This window comes from Aspergillus costaricaensis (assembly GCF_003184835.1).
Source record: "Aspergillus costaricaensis CBS 115574 unplaced genomic scaffold BO79scaffold_7, whole genome shotgun sequence".
Classification (NCBI taxonomy): Eukaryota; Fungi; Ascomycota; class Eurotiomycetes; order Eurotiales; family Aspergillaceae; genus Aspergillus; species Aspergillus costaricensis.
In genome coordinates, this window is record NW_020291807.1 from 777,042 (window position 1) to 803,365 (window position 26,324).

Sequence of the window (26,324 nt, forward strand, 5' to 3'; positions counted from 1 at the left end):
AAATGAAGGATTCCAGCAGAGTGGTTGCGCGGAGCAAATGGAGCTGTCTGGGGTCGGGTCGGAAAATCATCGCGGCGGCGTTTGCGTCACTGCGATCTGATCGCTCCGTTCGTTCCTGACCTTCACCCGAACAGCTCTCCCTGCTAGCTTCTTCCCTGCTTTCTCGCAACCACAGCGGATTGCATCCTATTTGCTACTGACTACAGCTAAGGTTGTAGCGAAAACCGGTGATATCAGTTGATCCTCATCTGAAGACCTATAGGGTACCACTCTAGCTCGGATCATGGTGAGTTCCCCGCTTAGGCGCCGTGACGTACTTGGGTGTGTACATGCTGATCCCCGAATGATGATAGTTTCGATCTGGCTATTGGGATGACGATCCCATGAACGGAGTCATGGGTGGCTCCATGTTCCGCCATGGAGCTGCTCGTCGCTTCGATGAATACTATCGCTGCTATCCTGTCGCCATGATGCCCGGCCCGGAGAGAGAGAACGTGAACCACGGCGGCAAGGTCATCATGCCGCCCAGCGCTCTTGACAAGCTCACTCGCCTTCATATCACGTATCCGATGTTGTTCGAGCTTCACAACGGCGCACGAGAAAGGTTGACGCACGCTGGTGTGCTAGAGTTCATTGCGGAAGAGGGGAAGATCTATCTACCTTTCTGGGTAATGTCGTCTTATGATAGGTACTCTGCAGGATACTGACTGGTTGATCTCCCGCAGCTCATGCAAACCCTCCTTCTGGAACCCGGTGACCTCGTACAGGTCAAGTCAACCGATCTCCCACCCGGTCAATTTATCAAGCTGCAAGCTCAATCTACCTCGTTTCTCGATATAAGCGACCCGAAGGCCGTGCTGGAGAATGCTTTCCGTAACTTCTCCTGCCTAACCAAGGGAGATGTGTTCACATTTGCATACAATGATCAAGTTTACGAGATGGCAGTCTTGGAAACCAAGCCATCCACCGACACCAATGCCATTTCCGTACTCGAGACAGATCTAGAAGTGGACTTTGCGCCCCCGGTGGGCTATGAGGAGCCTCAACGCCCCAGCGGCACCAGCACTCCTCGTAGTGGAGTGGGCAACAAGCTGCCCTCTGGAGGGCTGCTTCATCCCCATGGAACCATGGCACAGGCGATCAACTACGCTGCTATTGCCCCGGAGTCGACTGATGCCGCGGCTGGTGCCCGGGCGGTCTCGTCAAACTTCCTCACTGGAGGACAGCGTCTGAATGCCAAGAAGGGAAGCAAAACATCCACACCAAAACCGTCTACTCCCACCCCAGGGACGACGAACCCGCAGCATCCCCCTCCTGTCAGGAAGACCAATGGCCCGCAGCCTCTGCGGATAGGCCACAACCAGCTATTCTTTGGATATCCAATCAAGCCAGTCAAGAAGCGCGACGAGAGCGGACAGGTACTCGAGGACAAGCCTCGGTTCCAGGGAGCTGGTCAAACGTTACGAGGAAAGAAGAAAGATACAAGTGGCTCGGCAACCCCTACTTAAGATAACACCAGACAAGGCTGGATTAATGAACGCCGATCGGCTATGAGAATATGGGTCTCCCTTGCAAAGTATAGGGGAAGCAGCCCCTGATCATTCTACCAGGACACGACCGCTGGCTTCCCAGGCACGCTATATTTAAGTCATTGGATGGGCTATAGAAGGCAGCGCGAAAGCGTAGGACGGGAATTTAGAGCATAGCGGGGACAGGCGTTAACGAGGCTATTTCGATCACATCAGGCTTGATCCACTTGCAATGCCAACACTACTTGATAGGATGTATCTATCTATCTATCTATCCATCGCTAAGCCATGAACTGGCCGTTTCTTGGCGACGGGAGACGGACCTGCAAAGTACCACTAAAGTGACTAAAACGGCACTAGAAGTAGAACAATTAACCGCGAGGCTCGACAGCGTTTTCCCCGGCCGAAGATCGGCAGATTCCCCGGAAATCATCCAGGAACCGAACCAGACAGATGTGAAGTGATAAGCAGATCTATTCCATTCCCTTGTGTTACGCCCAAAATCTACTAAGTCAAATACCTCACCTCACCTCACCTCCAACCCACTCCATACCCTTCCACTCACTACACTCAATCAACCACCATGTCATCCCAACCCACCATAGACATGACCCCCCTCCCCAAACCCATAACCCTCTCACCAACAATCCACGCCTACGACCCTCTCACCCCCGAATCCACCAGCACCAGCAATGCACCACAAACAATCATCCTCGCCTACTGGATGAACGCCCCCCAACGGGCCCTCACAAAATACACCACCCAATACCGCACCCTCTACCCTCGCGCCCGCATCCTGACTCTCCAAAGTAGCACGGGCGACTTTATGCGCCTCCCTTCACTACTATCCAGCTTCACCAGCACTTCAAACAACAACAACAGCAACAAGAACAAGAATCCCACTCAACCAGCCCTGGACTACCTTCTCCTCCACCACCCACCCACCAATACCTCCGAGAGAATTCACATCCACCTCTTCTCCAACGGCGGCGTTTACACAACCACGACCCTCCTCTCCTCCTACAAAACCACAACAGGACACCCCCTCCCCATCACATCGCTGCTCATTGACAGCGCGCCTGGGAAACCATCACTGGTTGGTGCGTTTCGCGCGTTCTCATTCGGTCTTCCCAAGAATGTTATCTTGAAGTGGGTGGGGAGGTTGTTGCTGGGGTGTATGTTGCTGGTGATGTTTGGGGTGAGATTGGTGGTTGGGAGTGAGGATGGGGTGAGTAAGGGGAGACGATTGCTGAATGATAAGAGTGTTGTGGGGGAACGGGTGAGACGGTGTTATGTTTATTCGGAGGGGGATGGGTTGGTGGAGTGGAGGGATGTGGAGGAGCATGCGCGGGAGGCGGAGAGGGTATTTGGGGATGATGATGGTGGTGGTTTGGTGAGGAGGGAGAAGTGGGGGAGGGGGAGTGGGCATGTTGAGCATATGAGGGTGGATGGGAGGAGGTATTGGAGGGTTGTTGGGGAGATCATAGAAGATACTATCTAGACGGGGGTTTATAAGGTTACGGAAGATGGAGGGGATGTTTTACTGCATATCTGCAATAAGATTTAGAATAAGTCGACCGACGATCGCCGAGCGCTATGCATGCAACAAGAAGCAAAGAAAAGACACATCCAGAACCGGCTTTTATGTACACACTCCGATGAACCAAATGAAACGCCTAACTTTTTCTTCTTTTTTCCACTCATCAATTGTTGTATTTGTTGTGGTGTTTGTTCATTTCCTCTTGATCCATATATCCTGGCCTATCATCACTGAGACGGAATAGGAGGACAGCTTACCGCCCCTTCATCTCAGGAAACTCATCATCAAGCTTCAATCTCGCCGTAACATTCATACTCATCAACTCCTGAATCAGCAGCTTCGCCGCATACGGAATAGCCATCTTCACCACGCTCCGGGACGACTTGCACCGCTGACACCAGTTCAGGTAACCCATGAAACCGCACTGCTCGCAGACATCGATCTCATGACGATCAGAAGAGATCATCAGACGCTCCAGCAGAAGCTGACTAGTACCATACGCAATCAAACAATCACGTTCCATCTCTCCCAGACGCAGACCACCGTCACGGGAACGACCTTCCGTGGGCTGACGGGTAAGGATAGCGCGAGGACCACGAGCACGCGAATGCATCTTATCCTGGACCATGTGCTTCAGCTTCTGGTAGTAGATGGGACCCGTGAAGACGTAGAAGGGCAGTGCTTCACCCGTGATACCCGAGGTGAGGTAGTCCTTGCCACCGTAGCTGAAGCCGTTGTCGATAAGGATCTGGGACATTTCCTGCACGGGACTGCCGCCGAAGCAGGTACCGTAGCCGTGTTGGCCGGCCAGGACGCCGGCTTTTCCGGCGACGAGTTCCAGCATCTTTCCGACTGTCATTCGAGAGGGGAAACCGTGCGGGTTCATGATAATGTCAGGGTTGATGCCGGAGTCGGTGAAGGGCATGTCGGCTTGGTCGGCGATGATACCCACCACACCCTTTTGTCCGTGACGCGAGGAGAACTTGTCGCCGACTTCCGGGCGACGGGTCTGGCGGGTTAGGACCTTGACGAGTTGGTTCTCGTTCTCGGTGACCGAGACCATCACTTTGTCAATGTAGGCGGGGTCTGGGAGCTTGTAGGTCATGGGCGTGGGCATGTAGGAGACGGGCCGGCCGGCGTCGGAGTTGGGGAAGCCTGAGGACATGGACTGGTCGGGCGTGGACTTGTTGATGTAGACTTCGCCGGCGTTGACTTGTTCACCGACAGCGGCGAGACCGTCGCTCTCGAGGAGAGCGTGCTTGCGGATTGGCGCATCGTTCTCGTAGGTTGGTCCGCTCAGTCGGTCCTTGGTGCCGTTGGAGTAACTCTTCAGATTGGTGACGTATTTCCGGAACACCTGGCAGCGTCCGAAGCCGCGGTCGACTGATCCCTTGTTCAGGACCAAGGCATCCTCAATATCGTAACCAGAGTAACTCATGACGGCGACAATGGCGTTCTGTCCGGCAGGAAGCTGGTCGTATTTGGTCAGCTCGATGGTGCGAGACTTGACCATGGGCTTTTGCGGGTAAACCATGAGGTACAAGATCGAGTCGATACGCAGGAACTGGTTGGAGGCGATCGCGCCAATAGCTTGTTTACCCATGGCACATTGGTAGGTGTTACGGGGGGACTGGTTGTGATGAGGGTAGGGAATAAGACCGGCGACTGCACCGAGGACTGTGAAGGGTTCAATCTCCAGATGGGTGGTGGTTTCTGTGATGTCTTTCTCGTAGATGGAGATCAAAGAATCGTTCTCTTCGTTGACATCAAGATACTCAACCAGACCTTGAGCAAGGAAATCATCGAATTGCATTGTACCATTACGCAGCTTCTCAAGGTGCTGGGCATTGACACGAGACTTGCCGTTTTCGACGACGATAAGAGGTCTACAGATTCTTCCATCGTCGGTCGCGACATGGACGGCCCTCTGGTGGTGGTTGATGTAGATACTGACGAACTCAGAAATACGTCCCATCCGACGCAGTCTGCGGAACGCATCAAGGAAGTATTTCGGACGACGTGTGAGTGCAGTGGGTGTTCCGTTGATTGAGATCGTGTAGCAGCCAGGCCCATAGAGCTCCTTACCACCCACAGTCTGAATGTCTTCGGCGCCGAGCATGAAAATCAAGTTCCTAATCGGGCCCTCTTCGTCGTTGGTTGTGATATGGGTCATGAGTGCCAAGTTCTTGACGAGACCACAGGCCTCACCTTCGGGAGTATCGGCTGGACAAAGCATACCAAATTGCGAAGGCTGCAATGCACGAGGACCAGAGACCTTTCTCGTCTTTTCGAACTGACTGCTAATACGGGTCATCATACCCAGGGCCGCAATATAACTCAGTCGACTGAGCACGTGGGTCACACCAGCACGTTCCATGCGGAAACGCTTCAAACTCCAGTTACCCGTCGAGATAGCGCGATTCATACCCTGGGTGATATGGTTGCTATGCATGGTAATGACACTGTAAGCATCGAAGGCCTCGGCACGGTTGCGCTTGTTCAGAACTTTGTCGATGTTCATCTTGATGTCGAAGCAGAATTTCTTGAACAAATCTTCAAAGAGCAAAGCCAGCAGTTGACCAGCCAATTCCAGACGCTTGTTTCCGAGATAATCACGGTCATCAACCAAGCTGGCATCGTTCTTGGCCATAAGCACACGACGCGCCATGTGCGCAACATAGACAGCCTTGGGCCGGAAGTTCATGTTCTTCACTTCAATGTGGGAAATGATGACAGAGGCAATGGCCTCGACGGCTTCCTGAACATGGGTACGGCGGTAAGAAGGCGACTGCTTGCGGTTGATCTTAATCCGAGCACCAATCCAATCCAGAGCCTGTTGTTGCGTGTAAATACCCAACTTGATCGCCTCCTCGAAGTTGATGGCAAAGTCTTCCTGGTAAACCTTGTCGACACCCGCGACCAGCAGAAGCATCTCCTTGTCTGTGTGAATACCCATCGCCTTCAAAAGAATGACGATGGGAATATCCTCGCTGAGCACGTTGTGCTTCACGTAGAGCTTGTCCTTCTTGAGAACGATGTAACTCTTCGACTTTCGCTCGTTGGAAGAACTGTAATCAAATTAATTTTACAATCCTCAACAGACAACCATGAGGACCTCTCACCTTGTAACCGATGCCTGGACAATCTCCTTCTTGGGGTCGGTCTCAACGATAATTCTGTTCTTGCTCAACTGTTCCTGGACGAGAATGACCTTCTCGGTTCCGTTCACAATGAAGTAACCACCAGGATCCAAAGGACACTCGTTCAGCACCGTCATCTCCGCCGGCGTCTTGTTTGCCAACACACACTTGGAACTCCGAAGCATAACCGGCATTCTACCAATGGCGACACCCTTCCTCATGACCCTTTGACGGCCACGGACATACTCGAAATCGACCTGAATGGGAGCCGCGTACGTCGTATCACGCAGGCGACACTCTTGCGGGGACACGGTCGAATAGGTGAAGTCGGCCCGCGCATCCTGCGGTTCGTCGGCACGGCGCGGGAAACCCAGATAGATATTGGTGAACTTGATGTAGAAGGTATGGTCGACATCGCTTCGAATTGTAGAGCTGGACTCGACAATTTTCTTCAATTGGACCTCAACAAGGTAGTTGTACGAGTCAATATGCTGCTTCACCAATCCCTTGACCTTGAGGAAAGCCGGCAGAAGGTTCCATTTGTCTTTCGCGGTGTTGATCGGATCCGTGAGGGACTTGTTGTAGTAGAAAGGCTCCAGAAGCGCATCAAATGGATCGCGATGACGGTATGTAGAATGCGAATGCTCGTGCTCCTCGGTCGACTTCTGCTGCTGTTCCTCCGCACTGGGTAATGGCGGTTGTTCGGCTCGGGGAGGTTGTGCGGTCTGGGAAGGGCGTCTGCGTTTCGTAGTCTCCGCGGCACCTGGCCTTGAAGATGCTGCACCCTATATTATCAAGAGCCGTTAGCCTAGGACCCTTCTCTATCGGGAATCGTAAAACACTTGATACTTGCCTCTGAAGGTTGCGCAGATCGCAGGTTCGCCGCAGAGATCGGCGCTCTTCTGCGGGGCGGCATCGCTGTTCAAACGGTGATAATCTCCCCCAAGAGGAACTGAATACTGCCGTATGCCAAGTGTCAAGGTGTAGGGGAATATCACGGCATTCTGGGGTGACGGGCACAATTTCTTCTTTATCAGCGAGGGGAAATATCCGGGCTAAATTCCAATTCGGCAGAATAGTTGCTTAGGTAATGAGCAGCTATCCTGGAACGGTTAGCCTACTGTTTAGCTTACAAATTCATAGGCTAACTGGATTTAGTAGGTATGTATTTCTTATCTTATCGGCTATGGCAGGCTGCACGGTTACGTTTCTGGCATGTGCAGCTAATTAGTGCATGTGCATGACATAGATAATATGTTTCTTCCCAATTCTGGTCAATTATCCCTGGGCTGTCTGGGTAATAGGTCCGAAGGCCTTCAACAGTGTTTTGGATAGCAATTTAGATCTGAATGCCTCCTCAATCTCATCCAAGGATTGTCCTTTTGTTTCGGGCATGAAGAGGGCGCAGATGAATGCCGTAATCAGGGTGCATCCTCCAAAGAGAAAGTATGCACCAAAGCTGTTCTTTGACAGTAAAATGGGTGTCGTCAGTGCGACCAGAAAGTTGGCGGCCCAGTTGCTGCCATGTGCCAGGCTAGTGGCCGATGCGCGAGTCCTTTGTGGTTGTATCTCTGCTGCATATATCTTAATGCCAACTGCCCGGCTGAGAGTATATGACTGCAAAAATATAGATGCAGACAATGACCACCCACCGACCTGCACCAGTTGAGTTGTATACGGCATTCCCTGCGTAGAGGCCCCCTATCAAGAACATTGTGACGGCGAGGCCGATGCCACCGTAGATACTGCTGCGTCGTCGGCCCCACCTGTCCGCCCATATGAGCGCCGGAATGGTTACGGCGAAGATAACTATTGCAGAAACACCAGAGGCAAAGAAGCTAGCATCTGAGGAATCTAGGCCTGCTTTCTCGAAAAGCAATGGGGCATACTTAAAGCAAATGTCAGCAGGAGACGACAATAGGTATAGCCGGAAAACCCACATAGAGTACACCATCAATTCCGCTGAGTTGCTGCATGCCCATGAGAAACACCGCCAAAAAGTGCGTGTCCGTACATTTTTGGAAAACAGATCGGAAAACTTGTGATCTACTAATCTGTCTTGACGATGGGATGCGGACGGAGCATGTTTGTCGCTGGAAGCAGGAGGGACGCCCTGAGTCTGCTCAATCTCGGCCTTTTCATGTTCAGCCTGGCTGACACCAAGGTGGTCCCAAATAGCAGTAGCCTCCACTCCGGCCGTGGAGGGTCAACCATCTCGGTGAGAGATTTAACCACAGGAGTGAAGCTACAGAGAAGGTAGTAGCCAGACAAGCCAAGATAATGAAAGGCGTGCGCCATGAATAGGAAGACTTCATACGAGAAGTACCGTAGCATGTGAAGAACCCTATCGTCAACCCCAGAGTAACCAGCAACTGGAGCCCGGTCGTCAATGCTCCTCTAACCCTCGGCGGAGAGATTTCGCAAATGTAGCTGTCGATCAATCAGAAAACAAGAAACCAAAGTACCACAATTCATAGGATAGTCACATACACGACCAGGGCTCCAAATTATAATCCCTCACCTATACCCTCAATGCAACGTCCCACAACAAACATACCGATATGCACAGCAGCCGCCTCCAAAGTTGCTCCAATCGCAAAGATCAGGGCACCAATGCTGATAACCTTTGGCCTTCCCAGTTTCTCTGCTAGATTCCCCGCGAAGAAGAAGAAAAAGCGGCTGGAATAAGGATGGAAGAGACGATTAAGCCATGAACTGTTGATGATTGGCTGCCGAATTGTGAAACGAAGCTGTTCATAACCGTGACAGGCCCAATGATGCCAGTATCCATTCTATGAAACTTCTGTCAATGTTATACAAAATGGCTCGCCTAAAGAAAATAAATCCTTACCCAAACAGCAGGCCCCCGCATGAGCACAGTATACTGGCCAGAACGTATCTGGGGGGTTTGTGTAATTGTATCATTGGGGCCTAGTGATAGGCGTTGGTTGCTTCCATGAGGTCAATTGACAAATAGCACACAATGCCGTGCAAGAGACGTAAGGTGAGAAGGGAGTGCCAAAGACTGGAAAACATGAAGAATGCCAACTAAGACGAACTACAAATAACCATTTGAGTCATGAGCTGTCTGGTTTAACTGATAAAGGAAGTGAGTGTGAGACCCTTTCACAGGCCAGACCCCACGCCGCCCCACCATCGACCCCAGTCTAGACCCCGGATTCGTTCGGCCATCCCATGTCCTGCGTTATTGTTGCTTTCAATGCACATTGTCATGATGGGAAAATGAGAGAAGTACTAGGAGGTGATAGCCAGTGCTTAGCTTATCAAAGCAACTGGGGATGGATATCTGTAGCACCTCACAAGGCTGTTTCTAGAGCTCCAAATCCAAAATCCACCTTTCGTTTTTATGATACCCCACATAAGCCACTTCCCGGGACTATGTTCCGTCGAGATTTACAGCCATAGAAAAGGTCATGTTAGATGCATCTGTCCCTCGCATCTGCTATGGGCCGACTTTTTGGGTACATGCAGAATATTAGGAATGTTGAACGATACAACTTAGCGGAGGGAATCGGGAGGGTACGTGCAAACACCATTCCGGGGTGACGAAAGGTGGCATTGAAGTGATAGATCATATGCCCTTCGAACCATGATCTTCCATTAAAAAGTCTTCCCTATATCTCAGCTACGTCATCTTTCGACTAAAAGGATCAGGGACAGGAACCTCAATCCACAAGTGATATCACAATTCGATGTAGCAGATATTGTTGATTCGTCTATAGATATGCTGAAGCTGGTCAATTCCTTCCATTCTGGATAGTAGTAAATGCATATATGATACTACTGCTGAGGTTTCGAGAACGAATAACGGAAGACTTAGGCGGCTTAATGCAGAGGCATACTACTAACTACTGACAATCCTGAGTGTATGTGAAGCGGTCAGCATCGGGAGTCTGTTCGAAAAGTTGTACTACCTATACCTCCAAGGGAAACGGCTCTCTGATATCACTGGTATGTTTCAAACGGCTTTCTTGCAGGGCAGCCTGGAGGCTAGAGGCATCGAAACAGATAACATCAAGCTTTCATGAGATCCAAAGTTCAACTAAATAGAGAAATTCTCTGTTCAGGTCACAAGAGGACTTTCCCAAGAAGGGAAACCATTCAGTTTCTGGAAATAGCCCGTGAATCCCAGAGGCTTGAGCACCGCGACTGCAAAGTTTGTAAATTGGGCTGACTCCTAGTCGAAGCGGCTGTCATTTGCGGGGTTTAAGGCGAATGCCTGAGGTAGTTCTAATCTTGCCCGGCAACATGCTGCCTTTTCGAATTATTATCAAGCCTGCTTAATGTACCATGTCGAGGCTCTTGGATAATGTGTAGCCAGTCAGCAGATCGAGTGATTTATTTATTGCCCATGCTTTTTCCGTTTGTGACCGGTGGCACTCACGTAGAACGCGCGCGCGGAATATGATAATGTCTGGTCAAGCTGCCAATTCAATGAAATATCCTCGCCGGATTGGCTGCCTTGATAGCCAAGGTGCCCTACTACCATCCTACATGGTGGCTATTTACATGGTTACCCCGTCTTGTTAATGAGCGAACCCATGGCAAACGAAAGGATCATATGCACTAGCAAGTCTGAATATCTTCCCGCATTTACAGTATTTGGTCACCCATGATTCACTCATCATTTTCGATGAGCGACTTCTTTTGATGGCCACGGTGGGCTCTCAGACCCTGTGTAAAATAAGCCATCATTTGGGCAGGCGTTCGTCGAAATTACCGAAAGTGGTCGATTTCGTTTTCTTTTGCCTCCCTGTAACTGCAATATAGAATAACATGTTAGTATGCCCGAAGGTATCATGCGGCTAATCATTCGGGTTCCATGTTTCCCGATGCCTTATTGTAAACGATGGAGATGCCTGAGTTTAAAGTATGATTAGATTGATGCAGGCCCATCTGTCAAATGAGGACCCAAAGGGTTAGGGACAGATACGGCTGCATCAGAGAAAACATTGCTCACCGGAAGTCTCAGCAGCTGCCGCATGTTATCTGGTGTGTTCAAGGGCAGCAATTTCTACTGTGGTTCCTTTATGGGGACGCAGCGGAAGTTTGAAAGTTGATTGTGCAATAGTCCCCGCAATTCCTCAGTAAGGATGTCACGACTTTGGGCTGTGCCATTTAAAATTTGGCTGCAATGTCAAAACGTGTATGCTGGTCAGGCTGTTTGATGGTATTGTCAGGTTATGGTACGGATGGCTTCATTAACCATAGATCCATCATCCACCCATCATATGGCAAGAGAGACAATGAGGTAATTCTAAAAATACCCCAGATCTTCAGAACGTAATCATTACGGAACGATGCAAAATGAACTTTTGGGCGAAATTCTAGGGGCGAAGAGCGCGGTTAACGTCTAGTCGGGCAGTCTATCTAAAGCGTCTTGTTAGTAGTCATCGTTCTCATTCCGGTAATACAAAGCCGCATAGCCTGTGATTTACAGCCCAGTTGATATAGATTATCCGCGCAGCTCGTGCAGCCACCTTGTTGCATACACTTGAGGCAACTCAAGCACGAAGTAGGTTACCGCTCATCCAAGCGTCATTGATGCCTGAAATATGAATAGCCTGCCAGATACACCTGCAGAATCAGGTGATATATGCGTGAATGCCAAATCCATATCTGACGATTGGTATCTCCTACCCGTTGGTACACTTAGACAAAAAAAGAAGGGTGACAAGGTCCTGTTAGCTTATCAGACATGACCCCGAGTAGTAGCTATATCAGCTGCATCTAGCCAGGATACTGTCTCCACAGATAGTCGAAGATGCCGGTACGCGGAGAATTCTGGCAGATCAACACGTCTGTGCTTTTGTACAACTCAAGTCTGTGTCTGCAGGGAATCGCCATGCTCCAACTGTGGGAGCACGTCAGGTGAATACGTGACCTCCGTGGACTGGTCTTGACAGAACACCATCGAAAATGTCGCGGGAATCCCGAAATTCCCGCAAGGGATACCAATCATGCGGTGCATTGGGATAATACTCATTCAGTTCTAGCTTCTTCTGTCGTATGGTAACGGACTACCAGCTCTCCCATATGGCTGCAGTAGCCAAAGACCATACTGTCAGATTGGTTGATAGTCAGGTGCCAGCAAATGACGCCCCAATCAATGACCATACAGTTAGAAAACTGCATCCGCAGCTACTGTTAGAGGTGCTGCTATAATGTGAGGACCGTTTTGAGTACTTCACGACGACCATAAAGATAAAACGGATGAACACTAGAAAGCCGAAATTCTGGCTACTTTCATTAGGAGCCATTGTTCTCTTTTCGAAAGCAGGGCTGCAATTTTGGCTGCAATGTCGGCTAACCTCCGTAGTTTGCGGGGTTGGGCAACAACATGTCCAGTCTTCAGGGGATAATTGCCTTTGCCCATTTCGGAGCTGGAGGTATCCGGTACCAAATTGGTTGGAGTAGGTGTACGGAGTACAGCTGTTACTGGCTTCATGGATGCAGACTGCATATTTCAGGCAATTGGAATGGCTCATGAGATTGAAAGGTGGGTAGAAGTTGGCGACAGATCAATTCAGTCCTCTGCGGAGCATGTGGGGAGATGATACTTGAGAAGACACTACTGTGTACAAAGTATGTTTGAGGCGGTGGGCTTTCTCTTGACCGCAATTTTAGAAGCCATTGCCACTTGGCAGTCGAACCTCTCCATCGGAAAGGTTTCCATTCGACGAATTTCAGGCACGGCGATTAGTGGGCAACCACATACAAAGTAGCCAAAGCACAATGCGGAGCGGCGAAACGCCCCTCCAAAGGATGGATCCACCATCAGAAGTAAAAGTACCATATCGGACCATTCACAGCATCACGTGAGATCGACAGTCTTATCAATTCATGGCGTAACATGCCCAGTGACGTCCATGGTGAGTGGGTGAGTGGTATTGAGTACTAAAGATAGGGAGAGTCACGCGCAAGCCAGTTCCAGAAGACATGGGCCATGAGCGCAGTGGCTCTTAGCAAGAAGGGCCGGCTCGCTGTTTCATGACCCTCGGACCTATTCCTGCAGCCATCGGACATGGGGGCCATTAGCAGGTATTATCCTGTAGGTACAGTACTTTGTGCAGTGTATTGGATGGAATAATGAGGTGATTTTACCTTTGGTGGGGGGTAAAATTACCGTTCTCTAACAATCGGTAAACGGAAATGGATGATTGATTATCTAGTATTTCCTTGAGGATCGTGACATGCAGACTAGCAATTGTTATCTCTTGATCACAAGGTTAACCGCAGTCTTGAATTACTGGCAAAAAAAAAAGGTATGCTTAATCCGATTTGTATACAATTTTCCTGCCTTTTTAATTCTTCCCACTTAGTCTGTCAACCTTCGTCAGATACCTACCGTACGCGAACATCCCTGCGTTGGCGGTGGCGAACCAATCTGAAACACATCACGCTTAAGATGACCGTCAGACCAACTACTCAGTAGCGCGGAGACTTAGTTCGTCAGTTCAAGGCTAGAGAAGTACTAAACGCTATCATCATTCAGAGCTCCATCCAGGTGTGTCTTGCTTTCTCATGCTCTCCAGCAGACGGAATCATCAACACTGAAACTACCATTAATTCAGAAGGAGGGGTACATTCAGGGTGTTGACAGTGGTTGGTAAGTGGTTCAACAGTGGCTAGCATAAAATCGAACTTCGTCCCTGGATCTTGTGGGTACTACTAATGGGCTCATCTCTCATCTGCCGACCTCAGATAGGTCCGTCGTGCTTAGCTTCCGAAGTCGTCTGAAAGATGACTCATGCGAAGTACCCAACAAGCGACTAGTTAGGTCGATACCTAAACAATTTAGGATCGTCATCACCAGCAAGGACTGTTATCATTCTATCCCATTCGAACGAATCTCGGCAGAGCAAAGTCATGCTGAGTATTCAACTTCGCAAATTTTCGAATACTAATCTTTTGACCCCACCGCCGGGGGCTTTACCATGTTCCTATGCCGTAACGGCCCCATCATCGACCTGTCTTATGCTTTGTACTACGGTTCGCGAAGCATTTAGAATACCCCACAAATGGCCCTAAGGCTGGGTTCTGCCCAGCGTGAGGACATTTCCAGTTGAGTTCAGGCCCCGAAATGGAGAGTCTTGTAGAAAATCACGGCAGCCGACCAGAAAGGGCTGTTCAAGGAGACAGCCTCCCATCGAAGACGGATGGATCAGCATCGCCTGGTGTTCCCTGGATGGTTGTACACCGCTTCTCTCCTGCCGCACCAATCAGCAGCTGTCAGTCCTCCCAGGGCCGTTCGACTTGACATGGAGGGATTCACGCATCGGGATCGATTGGCCATCGTCCGTGCGATGAGACAGTCACGTTACCCTAATTACTATTGTCTATGGGTATTCAAATCCACGGCGATTTGCCGCCAGGTTTTATTACACTGACACACACCCAATGTTGAATCGGTCGAGATCACCTGGGCGGAGATTACGTTGATTTGACTGACCCATGGAAATCTGGCTGACCGCACTCTCAGTGCTTGGGATTCATTGTTAGGTTATCCGGCGATGAACCCTGGTTCACACCAAATAGCCCACCACGAGTGGCACCAGTAGAAAATTCGCAGCGATTCCTCAGGGATCGGGCCAAGGATGGTAAAGGAGGTTACCGGCCTCCCAACCTACCAAACAATGTCCGTCACGTACGTTTTGGGACGCGCGTGGCAATCCGTAAATATTGACTTTCTGGTACTACCCTCGAAGAAGGTGAGCAAGCCCGTAATCATAGTAATATACATACAAAGTCCATTCGGTTAGCCTTCGATCGTTAATAATGTCGCAGATCCATGCGCCAGTAAGACCTAAAACACAAGACATTTATCTAATCGCCGAAGGAAGGAACCTTCCATTTGGGGGGCAAAGTTTTAACAACTGAAAAAAGACGAAAATAAGATGTAAGGAAATGAAATAATAATATAATAATAGTGTTGAAACTATGACTTGCACCGCAGCCGCTATTAGCCCCGGAAATCTTACTCGCCCATGAGTCCGGAGTCGATGAAGCAGACAAAGTAGGTAGATGATCTGTGAGCCCAACTTCGTCTTTTAGGGTATGCTCTGGCCCAGGTACGTGCGGTGGCTAGGGCGTGATCCGCCGTCACATCCTTCGTCCCTAATCAACTCGGTGTCCCCACCTGATGCAGAAACACTTGCAGAGGCCACGCTCTCGACCAGCACACCCAACAGGGGATGCTCCTTGCGCCGCTGTCCAGCAGGGAGGACATCATTAAATCATCAGTTATGTTAACGCTGATCTGCGATCGTGAGAACTCCTGCCATGCTCGAGGACCTCAATAATCAAGATACCCGGCCATGAAGAGGGAAGCCAGAGTGCGAGAAAAAAAAACCGGACAAAGAATCCATCCATGTTCTTTGAGATGCTGCAAACCCAATTCCCGGGTGGAATAACTGTACCTACCCAGGGGCTACTACTGGTCCCAACGCAACAAGTCGTGCAGTAGCATTTTAAGTCAGAGATCTAAGCTCCAATCACGGGGCCGGAGGTCACGATTCATTCATGATCCGTCCGAAAAGCAAATGATCGACCAGAGAGTTGGTTGTCATCAGAGGAAGACAGCTCACCAGCTTCGGGAGGGGTGGGATTTGATTAATAACAATCGTAACGGGTGATGAATGGGCTCTTTGTTTTTTCTTTTCTTTTTTTTTTTTTTTAATTTTACCAGCTTCGTATTTCATCACGCACGCCTGGTAGAAATTTGACTCGCTCGGTCTTGGTACGTACAAAGGCAGTTTACTTCTTTTTTCCCTTTCCTTCGGAGATCTTCAAGTTTTTGGAGCTTGAGAAAAGGAATTAGGGCAAAACGTTGTAGAATTACTAGAAGATTACGGTCGGAAAACGAAAGAGAAAGAGGGATGATGCAATTTACACAGCGGAACAAAGAGTCAGAGAGACTGTAAATTCTGGAATTGATTTTGCCATGTCCACGGCTAGTCCCAGGGGGGACTACGTTCTCGCCCATGCACTCAATAAATGGATTGACAGGGTAGTTTAGAGACAGACGACCGGGGAGCTCAGTCCCAGGAAAGTTGTCGGGAAGGGGGCAGATAGACTAGTAGTAGTATCGCGCCCATCCTCCCAAGCAGCTTTCACGCTCCGCTTCCCAAACGAGTCGAGTTTAGCAACTAAACAACTTACAGGCTCCCCGCTTGCTTTTCCCAGCCGCCCACGCCTCGTCTTTCTTCCCCTCTCGCTTCCCACTCTTCTTGTCGCCTTTCCCCCCCTCCCCTCCCCCTTCTTCCTCCCTCTCCCTCTTGGACTCCAGAGCTCCCTGTACAACAATTTATCTTCCCTTCTCCATTGTTATTTCCCTCTCCCCCATCTCCTTAGTGTTCGTTCGCTCGTTATCCTCCTTGCTGGTCCACGCTGCTCTCGACCCCCGAGAAAGCGTAGGGTCAAGCAATACCGACGACCACCGCGCCCTGTGATTCCACCACCATCATTGATCTCCGCACCGTCAGGAACGCATTGCCAGGCGGGAGGACGGCTCTCAACTTCCCCCCATCAACCGGTCCTTACTTGTGTGCACACAAAAATCGTGGGCAGCAAAAAGTCTTTTTTTCTCTGTTCCTGAGAATTTAAACTCTCGAGGCGTTCATTGCGTGTAAGTCGCTGTTCTTTTCCGAGATCTTCTCCGCCAAATCACCCCTCAGCCCCTCTTGGGTCCCCTTACTCCGTACATTGCCCGTTATCTGGAGCAGCACACCGCCAACCAACTCATCCTTCCCAACTCCTTGGTTCCTGTACTCTATCCTCGGCCCTTTGCTTTGCTTGCAATCGCCCCAAAGGATGACGATCGTCTTATCGCTGCCTTTTTAAGCCTCGCACTGTCCACCCCCATCCTGATATAAGCTGACTGCTGACTCGTTATGGCTTGCTGATGATATCAGTCCAGTGTGCTCTCCGTCCCGAACAATCTGCCCACCATGGCATTCAAGAACGGACTTAGTGAACGCCTCGATGAGCTGCGATTCCCTTCCCCAAGGTCGCCTCCTTCGGAGTCCGCTTTCCCCGGCTATAACTCGCTCTCCCCGGGCCACTCCAATTTCGTCTCGGCTTTCTCGCGACCCTCGGGCGATGTCCGTGGGAATCTTCAGCGCCGATTTACAACCGATTCCAGCAAGCTTGCTTCCTGGAGTCATCTGAACCATCTCGGGAGCAGCTCTCAGCTCCCGGCTCCAGATCATCTGGATCTGCTTTCATCGGTAAGCTTAGCCACGTCACTGAAGTCCCCGATGCACATACCCAACTATACATGAGGTCTTTGCTCTGTTAGCGCTGAGATCTTCGCTTGTCTTGTGCTACCTGGATACGGTTTGCTTTGGTGCTCCACTCTTATCTTTGTTGCTTCGATTATCTTTGAGGATCCACTGGGAGAATGGCTTCACCATGACCCACTTCCGTTTGTGGAGTGCTCAGACATGCGTTCACATGCTTATTGATGACTATTGAGATCGCCTCTGACACCATCACAGTTTGAAAAGAAGCGCCAGCACATTGAGTACATGAGGGAACAAAGGAGGAGGTTTGAAGAAGACATGAAGCTGCTAGACATGCAACATGAGAAAGAAAAGCAAGATTTGGAGCGCATTGCTGAAAACCTAGCCAAAGTTGGCATGTCTGGTCCTGTCAGCGAACCTACAACACCCCCAGAGTACCGTGAGAACAGCTATCCTGCTTTCACCCGCCCTACTCGGTTCTCAACTTCAAGTGTTACTTCTTCTCCCGGTTTCTTCAATGTCTTTGCACCTGCTCAGGTCACTACTCCGCCGAGCCAGGTGAATCACAACTCTGCTCAAACACCAACCAATCGTTTCTCCGTTCACTCTGTTCCTGGTTCTCGGAGGAACTCAGAGAAGGAGGACTTCACTCAAGAACCTACTTCACCTTTCCGTCCAGGCCCATCGTAAGTAAATCTTATTGTTCTCCCTGCCCCCTCCTTTGATCTCCTATTCATCAGCCTCTTTGTCCTGGTCCGGCGTGCTGCAACACTCGCTCCTGTTGAAAGTGCATAAATAGAGCCGCAGCCTCTTTCTTTTTCCAAGAATCCTCATCTCCCATTCTCTTCACATCTCACACTACCCTCACTTCTTTCAATTCAACCCTACTTGAACTGAGCTCAAACCCCAGCCCTTGCTACTATCAACCTCATCATCTGCTCAGCCAACCCTCACTAATAACATCCTCAGTATCCATCGCTACTCGATGCCTTCTACAGGCTTAGGATCACAGATCCGTCCGACCCTATCGGGTTTCAACAGTTCGTCTGGTTTGGAGTCATTCAATGCTTCCAAATATCTGTTTCATAACGAAGACGACCGAGCGACTTTGAAGGACGAGGACAGGATTCCAACACCCGACTTCAAGAGTATCCTTAAATTGACCGACACTGACGACAAGTTCCCGACCCTGTCTCGCAGAGACGACTCAGGCCTGGTAAGTTCAAACAAGACGGGCGAAAGTTACATTTTGCTAATGATAAGGCCAAGCTGTCTGCGAATTCGGACGCCCTGGACCTCGCCAATTCACGTACTCCCAACCCCGAGACTTGGAACACTCACAGTCGGCACCGCACTACTCACCAGAGCATGCCACAAAACGCTCTGAACATGTTCCGTCAGCTTGGTAACCAAAATGACGAGAATCATGCTCATTCTTCGAACTCTGCTCGTCATGCTGCCAGACATTCGCTGGAGGCGAACCTGCTCTACAGCGCCGAGGACAATTCTGAAAACCTGACAGCTACTGCTTCCAGCAGACCTGCATCCTTGCAGTCTTCATACTCGACCAACGATCTGCCCACAGTCAAAGGCGAGCCTTTCAATCCCGCCGTCACTCCTCCTAAGACGCATGCCGAACAGATTCAACACAATGCCAACCTTGGTCGGATTCCTGCTGTGAACCATGTGAACTCCCGCCAACAAAGGGAATCGCCTGAACGCGATGAAGCGAGATTGCAGGGGACCCGGGCCCAGCAGACTACTCTGCAAGCTAGTGCCACACCTTTCGGTCCACCAATCACCACCGGACCTGCCAATAGCAGCAGTACTGTCGCACCAACTACTTTGACCCCATTCCAGGCGCCGTTCTATGGGTATGGTATTCAAGCCTACATGGGCGCTCCAGTGCAGGTCAGCGGTCAGATCCAGAACTACAATGCCGCAGCTCCCTTTGCAGGGTATGCTCCCTATGGCACTTATCGCATGCCTGAAGGTTCGGCCAAAAGCGTTACCTCCCGACGCAGCGGCGATAACGATAGCGCTCAGCTCTCTCGCTTCACCAACTTCCCGCTTGAGCATTATAAAGGCGAGTTGTATGGCCTTTGCAAGGACCAACACGGTTGCAGATACTTGCAGAGAAAATTGGAAGAGCGTAATCCAGAGCATGTACAAATGATCTTTGAGGAAACACGCCTTCATGTGGTTGAACTCATGACAGGTTTGTTTGGCATTCGCAACCCCATGTCGCAAGAGCTTTCACTAACCGTAAATAGATCCCTTTGGCAATTACCTGTGTCAGAAATTGCTTGAATATTCCAATGATGAACAGCGTACTGATTTAATCAACAACGCTGCTCATCAGCTCGTTAAGATTGCTCTTAATCAACACGGTACCAGGGCGCTCCAAAAGATGATCGAGTTTATCTCTACCGCCGAACAAACCCAAACGGTCATCCATTCGCTAGAGGACCATGTTGTCGAACTGGTTCAGGATCTCAACGGAAACCATGTGATCCAAAAGTGTCTCAACCGTCTCTCTGCTGAGGACGCTCAATTCATCTACGATGCCGTTGGTGCCAACTGCGTGGTTGTCGGCACTCATCGCCATGGATGTTGCGTTCTGCAACGATGCATTGACCATGCGTCTGGTGATCAAAAAGCGCGCCTCATTGCTCAAATCACTGCAAACGCATTTGCCCTTGTTCAAGATCCTTTCGGAAACTACGTTGTGCAATATATTTTGGACCTTGCTGAGCCTCATTTCACCGAGCCGTTGTGCCAGAATTTCCGAGGCAACATCCCCGCCCTGTCCAAGCAGAAATTCAGCTCGAATGTCATTGAGAAGTGCCTTCGTACTGCGGACTTCCAAATTCGGCGTCAGATGATCGATGAAATGCTGGCAGGAGCCGAACTTGAGAAGATGCTCCGCGACTCATTTGCGAACTATGTGGTGCAAACAGCCATGGACTTTGCCGATGCTGAGACTCGAGCGCGGATTGTTGATTGCATCCGTCCTATATTGCCTTCTATCCGTCAAACCCCCCATGGCCGTCGTATTGCTGGTAAGATGATGGCATCCGAAGGCTCAGGAAGGGGAAGTGCCGCAACCAGCGGGCAAGTGACGCCTAACGAAATGAACTCCGCCCAGCTTCCGGGTCCCCTTCAAGGACCACAGAAGTCATTCATGTATCAACACAGCCCTTTCCCAGTCGGTTCCCAATTTGGAAATCAGAACTTTGTTCCCACCGCTGGCTCCACGACAGGTTCCAACGCTCCGTCTGGTGGACCTAGCGAGGCTATTTTTGCTTCAGCTGTCCCACAAGCCAACGGCAATCTTGGTGCTCAAAGTCAGTTGTATGCGTACTTCTGATTCATTACGCAGCGCTTTGGTTCACCCGTCCTTCTTCATTGAATTGTACTCATAGTGCGACGACGCTACGATCTTCATGACTCACGGCCCCGATGACATATTGTCAGCAAACTGAAAAGACCAGAATTCCCGATACGAAGACAAGATCTTATTTCTATGCAATCTTTCTGCATATCCGGATCATATCTGATGAGAAGATGTAAACGATGATAAAGCCATTTACTGCACTTCATTTGATGTCCTGTATTCTTTCGATGCCTTGGAGCTTCGTTTAGCACCCATTTGACGACCATACCTTTTGAATGTCTTTTACTTCTTATCCTACATGTTTTCTTTTTTTTCTTCTTTTCATTTTGCCCACCAGTTCATCTCCGTCGACCAAGCTACTGGTCTGATAAGGAGCAGAGACTGCTGTTTCATATTTGTCCTCGCTTCCCAATTGTGCTTCTAGCCCCCTCTTCTTTTGTGTCTCTTTGTTTCTATCTACCAAATCCTGCTATCTCGACACTTGCATCGGGAGAAGGCTTTGCCTGTCTGCATGGCTCGCTTGGCGCGGCTGTTCTTGATTTTCTGGATGAAGCAATGGATGGTAAAGTTGGGACAGACTGCGAATGATGCCTATGACTACCCTTGTGTTATCAAATTTGGATCCAACTTGCGCAAATCTTGCACTCCGTTGGTTGCATGTTGGGATAACCAGCTTTGCGGTGTCTGATGCTTTACATCCTTTCCCGCCTGTTCCATCAGCAGTACCGGTAGATTAGATGTACCCATATTTTAGGCAATCAAGATGTTATTTAGTGATTCATTGCTCTTTCCGTATTCCTAAAAGTACTACTCGATCGAAAACTCCTTCGCATTTGCAGTACCAGATGTGTTTGGAAGAGTCCTGGTGGAAAGCATGTATGGAACACGTGACTGTGTATGACCGTTACCCGCGTTTCTCTTCATTGATCGCTGCGAAAGCCGAAACCTCGAGTTGAGAAATCGCGTTTACCATTCTCCTTTTCTACGCCCTTTCGACTCTCTTGAACATTGACCAGGGAATACATAGGCCACCAAGGGCCCTACGACTCATATCTATGCTTCCATCAGAAATCAGCCGGTCGCTCAGCAAACAATGGCCTTGTCGAGAGCTCCAGACCAGGCAACTTGCCAGTCTTCTCGGCGTATGTTTTCCTCCCCAGATCCTCCGAATCCCTTTTGAACAACCCCGAATAAACAGCTAACATATATAACGCGACCGAATAGCCTAGGGTCTCCAGCCCATCTACATTAGTCGTGCACGGAATATCCGCCACTTGCAAAACGACCATCGTCCGCAATGTCCTCGCCGCCCTCGAAGTACCACATGCTATTGTCCGGAGTCCCGAATGCATCACCGGCCGTCACTTGTTAACGAAGATCCTCTGGGCAACTCTTGAAGCGCTGGGGAAACGCGACGAATGGGAGAAATACGGCAAGGGAAGATGCGAGCATGTTAGCTCTCTGGCTGTGCTGCTGGGCGAATGTCTTGCTTCGTTGTCGGACAGCAACAACAGCAGCAGCAATGACAAGGGCAAGTTTGTGCTGGTTTTGGATGGGATAGATAAGCAGCGTGAAGCTCCGCATACGCTGTTGTCTGCGCTGGCGAGGTTGGGAGAAGTGGTATGTTTTTATCTTAGTTCGTTTTTGTTGATGAGAGTCCTTGCTAACGAGGTGATTGTTTACTCCGCAGATTCCGTCCCTGTGTGTCGTCCTTATTCTCAGTTCTAGTCCGCGGCCGCTGTTTCTTCAGGCTGCCGGCGTTCCGCATATTAGCTTTCCGCCGTATACGCGCAAAGAGGCGATTACTATTATTTTGAATGCTGGGCCGCCGGTCGTGAGTGGTCTGGACGACGGGGCTGCTTCGAGATTATACCCGCATTTTGTGTCCGCTATCTATGACTCTCTTATTGGGCCTACGGCGAGTTCGATTCCTACGTTCAGATCGATATGTGAGAAGATTTGGCCTCAGTTTGTTGCTCCTATTACCAACGGCGATATCCCGCCCGGAGGAAGCAACGAATGGGACTTCTCGCGACTTCTGGTCAAAAACCGTGCTTTATTCCGCCATCAAGGCGAAGGCGCTCTTGTACATCACATTGTCACTGAAGAATCAGCTCCCGCAAATGGCTCCCTGTCGAAGCCGTCAATGTCCGTCGTCTCGGCCCCTTCACCCCTTCCTTCCTTACCTTACTTCCCGACCTTGATCTTGACCTCCGCATACCTTGCCTCGCATACACCCCAACGACTCGATACCATCTTCTTTTCGAAATTCTCTTCCTCTTCCTTATCTGCGCGGAATAAACGCGCGCATCACAGACGACGGTTGAAGGTGCTTTCCCGGGCGCAGGCGGAGGATAGTCGGGAGGCGAGCCGAGGCCCGTCGACCCCTAGCAAGAAAGGCAAAAGAGAAAAGACTCGCATCACGAAATCAACCCTGGAGTCTGCCTTTGCTACTTCCTCTGCCACTACTTCAGCTGTGGGCGGCAACGCCGGTATCACCGGACCGTCCACGATCCTGACAGCCCGTCCTTTCCCGCTGGAGCGACTGGTCGCTATCTACCACGCCATTGACCCCAATCCCCCTGCAAACCCCATCCGACTGGCGGCCGTTTCCGATGCGATATATGCGGAGCTTGCTACATTACGTCGGTTACGGCTCGTCGTGCCAGCGGCAGGTCGCGATAGCGGCGGTCGCATGGGGCTCGGGTCAGGAGGGTTAAGTAGCGGTAACACGACCTCGGATGCTGGCGAGAAATGGTGCGTCAACGTCTCGGGTGATTGGATCGGAGAGTTGGCCAAGACAGTAGGCGTCGAGGTTGGCGAGTGGTTGGCCGGAGGGTTGGATTAACATCCTCCCTGCCTCCGCGATGGATGGGATATAATTGTGACGCATGCAATCTGGAATCAATCTGGGTTTTGTGTTCATGCTCATTCATCCATTCTTGACTCATGTATTTCTAGTTATATTCCCAATGAGCGTTGCATTTGAATAGAGCATTGTTCTTCTTTTTCTTGGCCACATGAATGATTCATTTCGTCTTTGGCGTGTTCGACCAGATCCATTCATCCACCGTAGCTTGCGCGCAAACTAATAAGCTAGGTGTTTGGGGTCCATGTAGGGATCCGTCTCCGGGCTCGAAGCAGACTGAAGAAATGGGGTTCGCGTATTGATAACCTGATAATGGTGACGAAACTTGTGAACCGGTACGGAGAGAGAAGAGCTGGATCTTTCGCTCGTCGGATGCTAGAGTGGATTGTCAGTGAATCATTGGCATCGTCCACCTGGGATAGGTAGAATAGCTGAAGAAAGAGGGGGAAGGTAGAGGTAAAAGGGTTACACACCACTAGCGAGGAGCCCAAGTTCCAAGCTGATGTCGAAATCCGGTATTCCTTCAGGCGAATAGTCCGCAAATGTAAGATAAGGCTTAGTCGATGTGTGGTGTTTCTTGTTGGGTTGTGGATTGCGTTGGAGGCCGTTGGCCGGGTATCTGATATCGTACATTTGGAGCTGTTGTAGTTCGAATCTTAATGTCAGATGCAATACTTATCAAGGTATATGCCGGTGTGTGGGTGGAACACGTACCGAGTTTATACCCGCCACGACGATCCGGTAAGGATCTACTCTTCGCATCTTGGTGACTGCGTGAGGGTGTTGAAGTCGGGTTGCGCTGCCTCCGCTGCGCAGGTCGTGGAGGAATATAGCCGAGTCTTTGAGACCAGCGGCTATTACATCGGATGAGAGCCATTCGACACTCGTGACGATAGCATGGGAAGAGTCCACTCGGCGTTGTAAGATCGGCTTTCCTGTTAGTATGTCGTTCGGGAAGGACTTCTTCGATAATGCCCAGTAGCTGCCGAATCCTTCTAGTGTGTATAGGCCGTCTGAGGTTCCGACGGCGAAAAGCGGCATCTCGCCGGTTGGACAGGCGGACGAACACCATAAGGATGATGATGTGCGGAGACGGATTGGATGGTAAACTGTGTCGTAATAGGTCGGAAGTTAGCAAGCTTGATCGTTGTGGTGCAATAACTGAAAGTACGGGCTTGCTATTTAGATACGTACACGACGTGGGCCACCGGTAATCTCCACCTTCGTCGGGATCCGGCAGCATGCGCGGCGCCAGAAATGAGTCGCCGTTCGGACCGCTATCCATCGTCGCCCTGATCCTGTCAGCTATCTAGCAATCACAGGATGGGAGGATGCTGTCTTTGACTCGTACAGTAAGTAGCCGGTATGGCTTAGTGAGACGGAGGATAGCTGTAGGAAGCTAGTTAGTGTGTGTTTGTAATAGTGACTGAGGCTGGTAGATATACTCTGTACGGCTCTTTGAAAAGAACGCGCTCCATCGTGCGGTTATATGTCCATTTATCTTGGTCGCAATCCGGGAAGCATACCCTTGGTTGGCGGTTAGCTTGCCGGATACACGACCGCGCAGGACGGAAGGTTGAGCTTACGAAACAGACGATTCACCACCACGATGGCCACCTTTTGAGTTGTTAGATTGTATCGGTGGAATAACCTATACGTAGGGAACAGCTTACTGGCTATCAAGATGCCTGAGCGCTTGTTGCGCAGCACATGCTTGATGGTATACTCATCAGGCCACGGCTCGAATTGGTGAAGTTGGTTTCGACGAAGCTGGCTTGCGTAAATCACGCTCCTCTGCTCTTGTCGGATGCTGGAAGATACAAGTTCAGAGCCAATCTCCCTCTGCACTCCCAGTAGAGGGTTTGACAGAAAAGCGGCCCTTTTGATTTTCTCTTTCGTGGCTCTTTTCGTCAGATGGATTTTCCTTTGGCGCTTCTATTTAAAAGGTAAGTAGGTTATAGGAGACCCTGAAAAGGGTGAACACCTACCTCCTGGTCTACGCGCTTCCGCTTGACCGTATCTTGGGTGTATTGCGACCCTGGAGTGGCCTTGTGATTGGCCTGGATCTTGAAGTACTTTTTCTTTTCGGGGTCTATTGAGCGGTCAATGATCGATGCGCCGGATGAAGATAGAACCACGTCATTTACCATAGTAGAACCCTGGAATCTCCCTATTCATTTTTCTGGTTAAGAAGTGATCAGATAAGAATAGAGGGTGCGTAATATAGTTTTGATGAGGGGCGCGTCTCAGGGTTGACGCATTCTAGTTTCGAAGTCGGTGGTCGGTGCAGATCACTTGACCGTGATCCTGCTCATCATGCGCAACACACTAGAAACAGCACGGCTCTCACCTTCCTCACCTGCAACAGTCACGATCAAGCTCTTCACAGCTGGCGAGCAGTCTGGGTTAACTAAGGATCAGGCACCGTGTTGATCAGTAAGACTCTGCGAGCGTAAAGTTCTCCATCGCAAGAGAGCCATCAAATGAAACTGACATGACGTCGGGTGTTGGATTATGTAATCTGATGGTCCTCATTGGTCCCTTCCCGGTCTCTCCTCTTTGTATACCTTTATCTTTCTCGGTTC

General features: G+C 50.2%; 6 protein-coding genes across 6 annotated transcripts; 3 read left to right on the forward strand and 3 right to left on the reverse strand.

Annotated features, from left to right (window-relative positions):
* The first annotated feature begins 155 nt into the window (after nt 1–155).
* On the forward strand, nt 156–1,766 carry BO79DRAFT_243892 (polyubiquitin-binding protein UFD1). Its single transcript, XM_025685323.1, has 3 exons — nt 156–286; nt 354–668; nt 726–1,766. Exons 1-3 carry the CDS (start codon nt 284–286, stop codon nt 1,506–1,508), a joined length of 1,101 nt encoding a protein of 366 aa, XP_025542463.1. The 5' UTR covers nt 156–283; the 3' UTR covers nt 1,509–1,766.
* Nucleotides 1,767–2,112: 346 nt separating this feature from the next.
* BO79DRAFT_243893 (indole-diterpene biosynthesis protein PaxU) lies at nt 2,113–3,030 on the forward strand (the record flags this gene model as incomplete). Its single annotated transcript, XM_025685324.1, has 1 exon — nt 2,113–3,030. One exon carries the CDS (start codon nt 2,113–2,115, stop codon nt 3,028–3,030), a length of 918 nt encoding a protein of 305 aa, XP_025542464.1.
* A 98-nt stretch (nt 3,031–3,128) lies between these two features.
* BO79DRAFT_285912 (DNA-directed RNA polymerase III core subunit RET1) lies at nt 3,129–7,137 on the reverse strand. The gene is made up of 3 exons (XM_025688417.1): nt 7,063–7,137; nt 6,192–6,994; nt 3,129–6,137 (listed from the first exon to the last, which is right to left on the reverse strand). The coding sequence occupies exons 1-3, from the start codon at nt 7,123–7,125 to the stop codon at nt 3,323–3,325; spliced, it is 3,681 nt and encodes a 1,226-aa protein (XP_025542465.1). The 5' UTR covers nt 7,126–7,137; the 3' UTR covers nt 3,129–3,322.
* A 350-nt stretch (nt 7,138–7,487) lies between these two features.
* On the reverse strand, nt 7,488–9,128 carry BO79DRAFT_236166 (putative MFS sugar transporter; the record flags this gene model as incomplete). Its single annotated transcript, XM_025684552.1, has 7 exons — nt 9,061–9,128; nt 8,911–9,001; nt 8,763–8,833; nt 8,421–8,639; nt 8,161–8,362; nt 7,858–8,097; nt 7,488–7,826 (listed from the first exon to the last, which is right to left on the reverse strand). The coding sequence occupies exons 2-7, from the start codon at nt 8,998–9,000 to the stop codon at nt 7,488–7,490; spliced, it is 1,161 nt and encodes a 386-aa protein (XP_025542466.1). The 5' UTR covers nt 9,001; nt 9,061–9,128.
* Nucleotides 9,129–17,179: 8,051 nt separating this feature from the next.
* Nucleotides 17,180–23,718, forward strand: BO79DRAFT_252467 (putative RNA-binding protein; the record flags this gene model as incomplete). The annotated part of the gene is made up of 8 exons (XM_025685929.1): nt 17,180–17,458; nt 17,729–18,159; nt 18,443–18,689; nt 18,743–19,691; nt 19,747–20,820; nt 21,898–22,012; nt 22,100–22,490; nt 22,561–23,718. The coding sequence occupies 8 exons, from the start codon at nt 17,180–17,182 to the stop codon at nt 23,716–23,718; spliced, it is 4,644 nt and encodes a 1,547-aa protein (XP_025542467.1).
* A 90-nt stretch (nt 23,719–23,808) lies between these two features.
* Nucleotides 23,809–26,175, reverse strand: BO79DRAFT_76851 (uncharacterized protein). Its single transcript, XM_025689716.1, has 10 exons — nt 25,887–26,175; nt 25,728–25,831; nt 25,413–25,674; nt 25,326–25,356; nt 25,185–25,266; nt 25,091–25,128; nt 24,934–25,031; nt 24,454–24,848; nt 24,213–24,378; nt 23,809–24,114 (listed from the first exon to the last, which is right to left on the reverse strand). The coding sequence occupies exons 1-10, from the start codon at nt 25,915–25,917 to the stop codon at nt 23,900–23,902; spliced, it is 1,422 nt and encodes a 473-aa protein (XP_025542468.1). The 5' UTR covers nt 25,918–26,175; the 3' UTR covers nt 23,809–23,899.
* Between the last annotated feature and the right edge of the window lie 149 nt (nt 26,176–26,324).

Coding starts and splice junctions, on each gene's coding strand:
- BO79DRAFT_243892 (XM_025685323.1), top strand. Junction 669..725: donor AGATCTATCTACCTTTCTGG/GTAATGTCGTCT, acceptor GATCTCCCGCAG/CTCATGCAAACCCTCCTTCT.
- BO79DRAFT_285912 (XM_025688417.1), bottom strand. CDS start 7,125: ATGCCGCCCCGCAGAAGAGCGCCGATCTCTGCGGCGAACCTGCGATCT. Junction 6,995..7,062: donor GATCTGCGCAACCTTCAGAG/GCAAGTATCAAG, acceptor TTGATAATATAG/GGTGCAGCATCTTCAAGGCC. Junction 6,138..6,191: donor GTCCAGGCATCGGTTACAAG/GTGAGAGGTCCT, acceptor ATTTGATTACAG/TTCTTCCAACGAGCGAAAGT.
- BO79DRAFT_76851 (XM_025689716.1), bottom strand. CDS start 25,917: ATGAATAGGGAGATTCCAGGGTTCTACTATG. Junction 25,129..25,184: donor TTTTCAAAGAGCCGTACAGA/GTATATCTACCA, acceptor AGCTTCCTACAG/CTATCCTCCGTCTCACTAAG. Junction 24,115..24,212: donor ACTTGGGCTCCTCGCTAGTG/GTGTGTAACCCT, acceptor AATCCACTCTAG/CATCCGACGAGCGAAAGATC.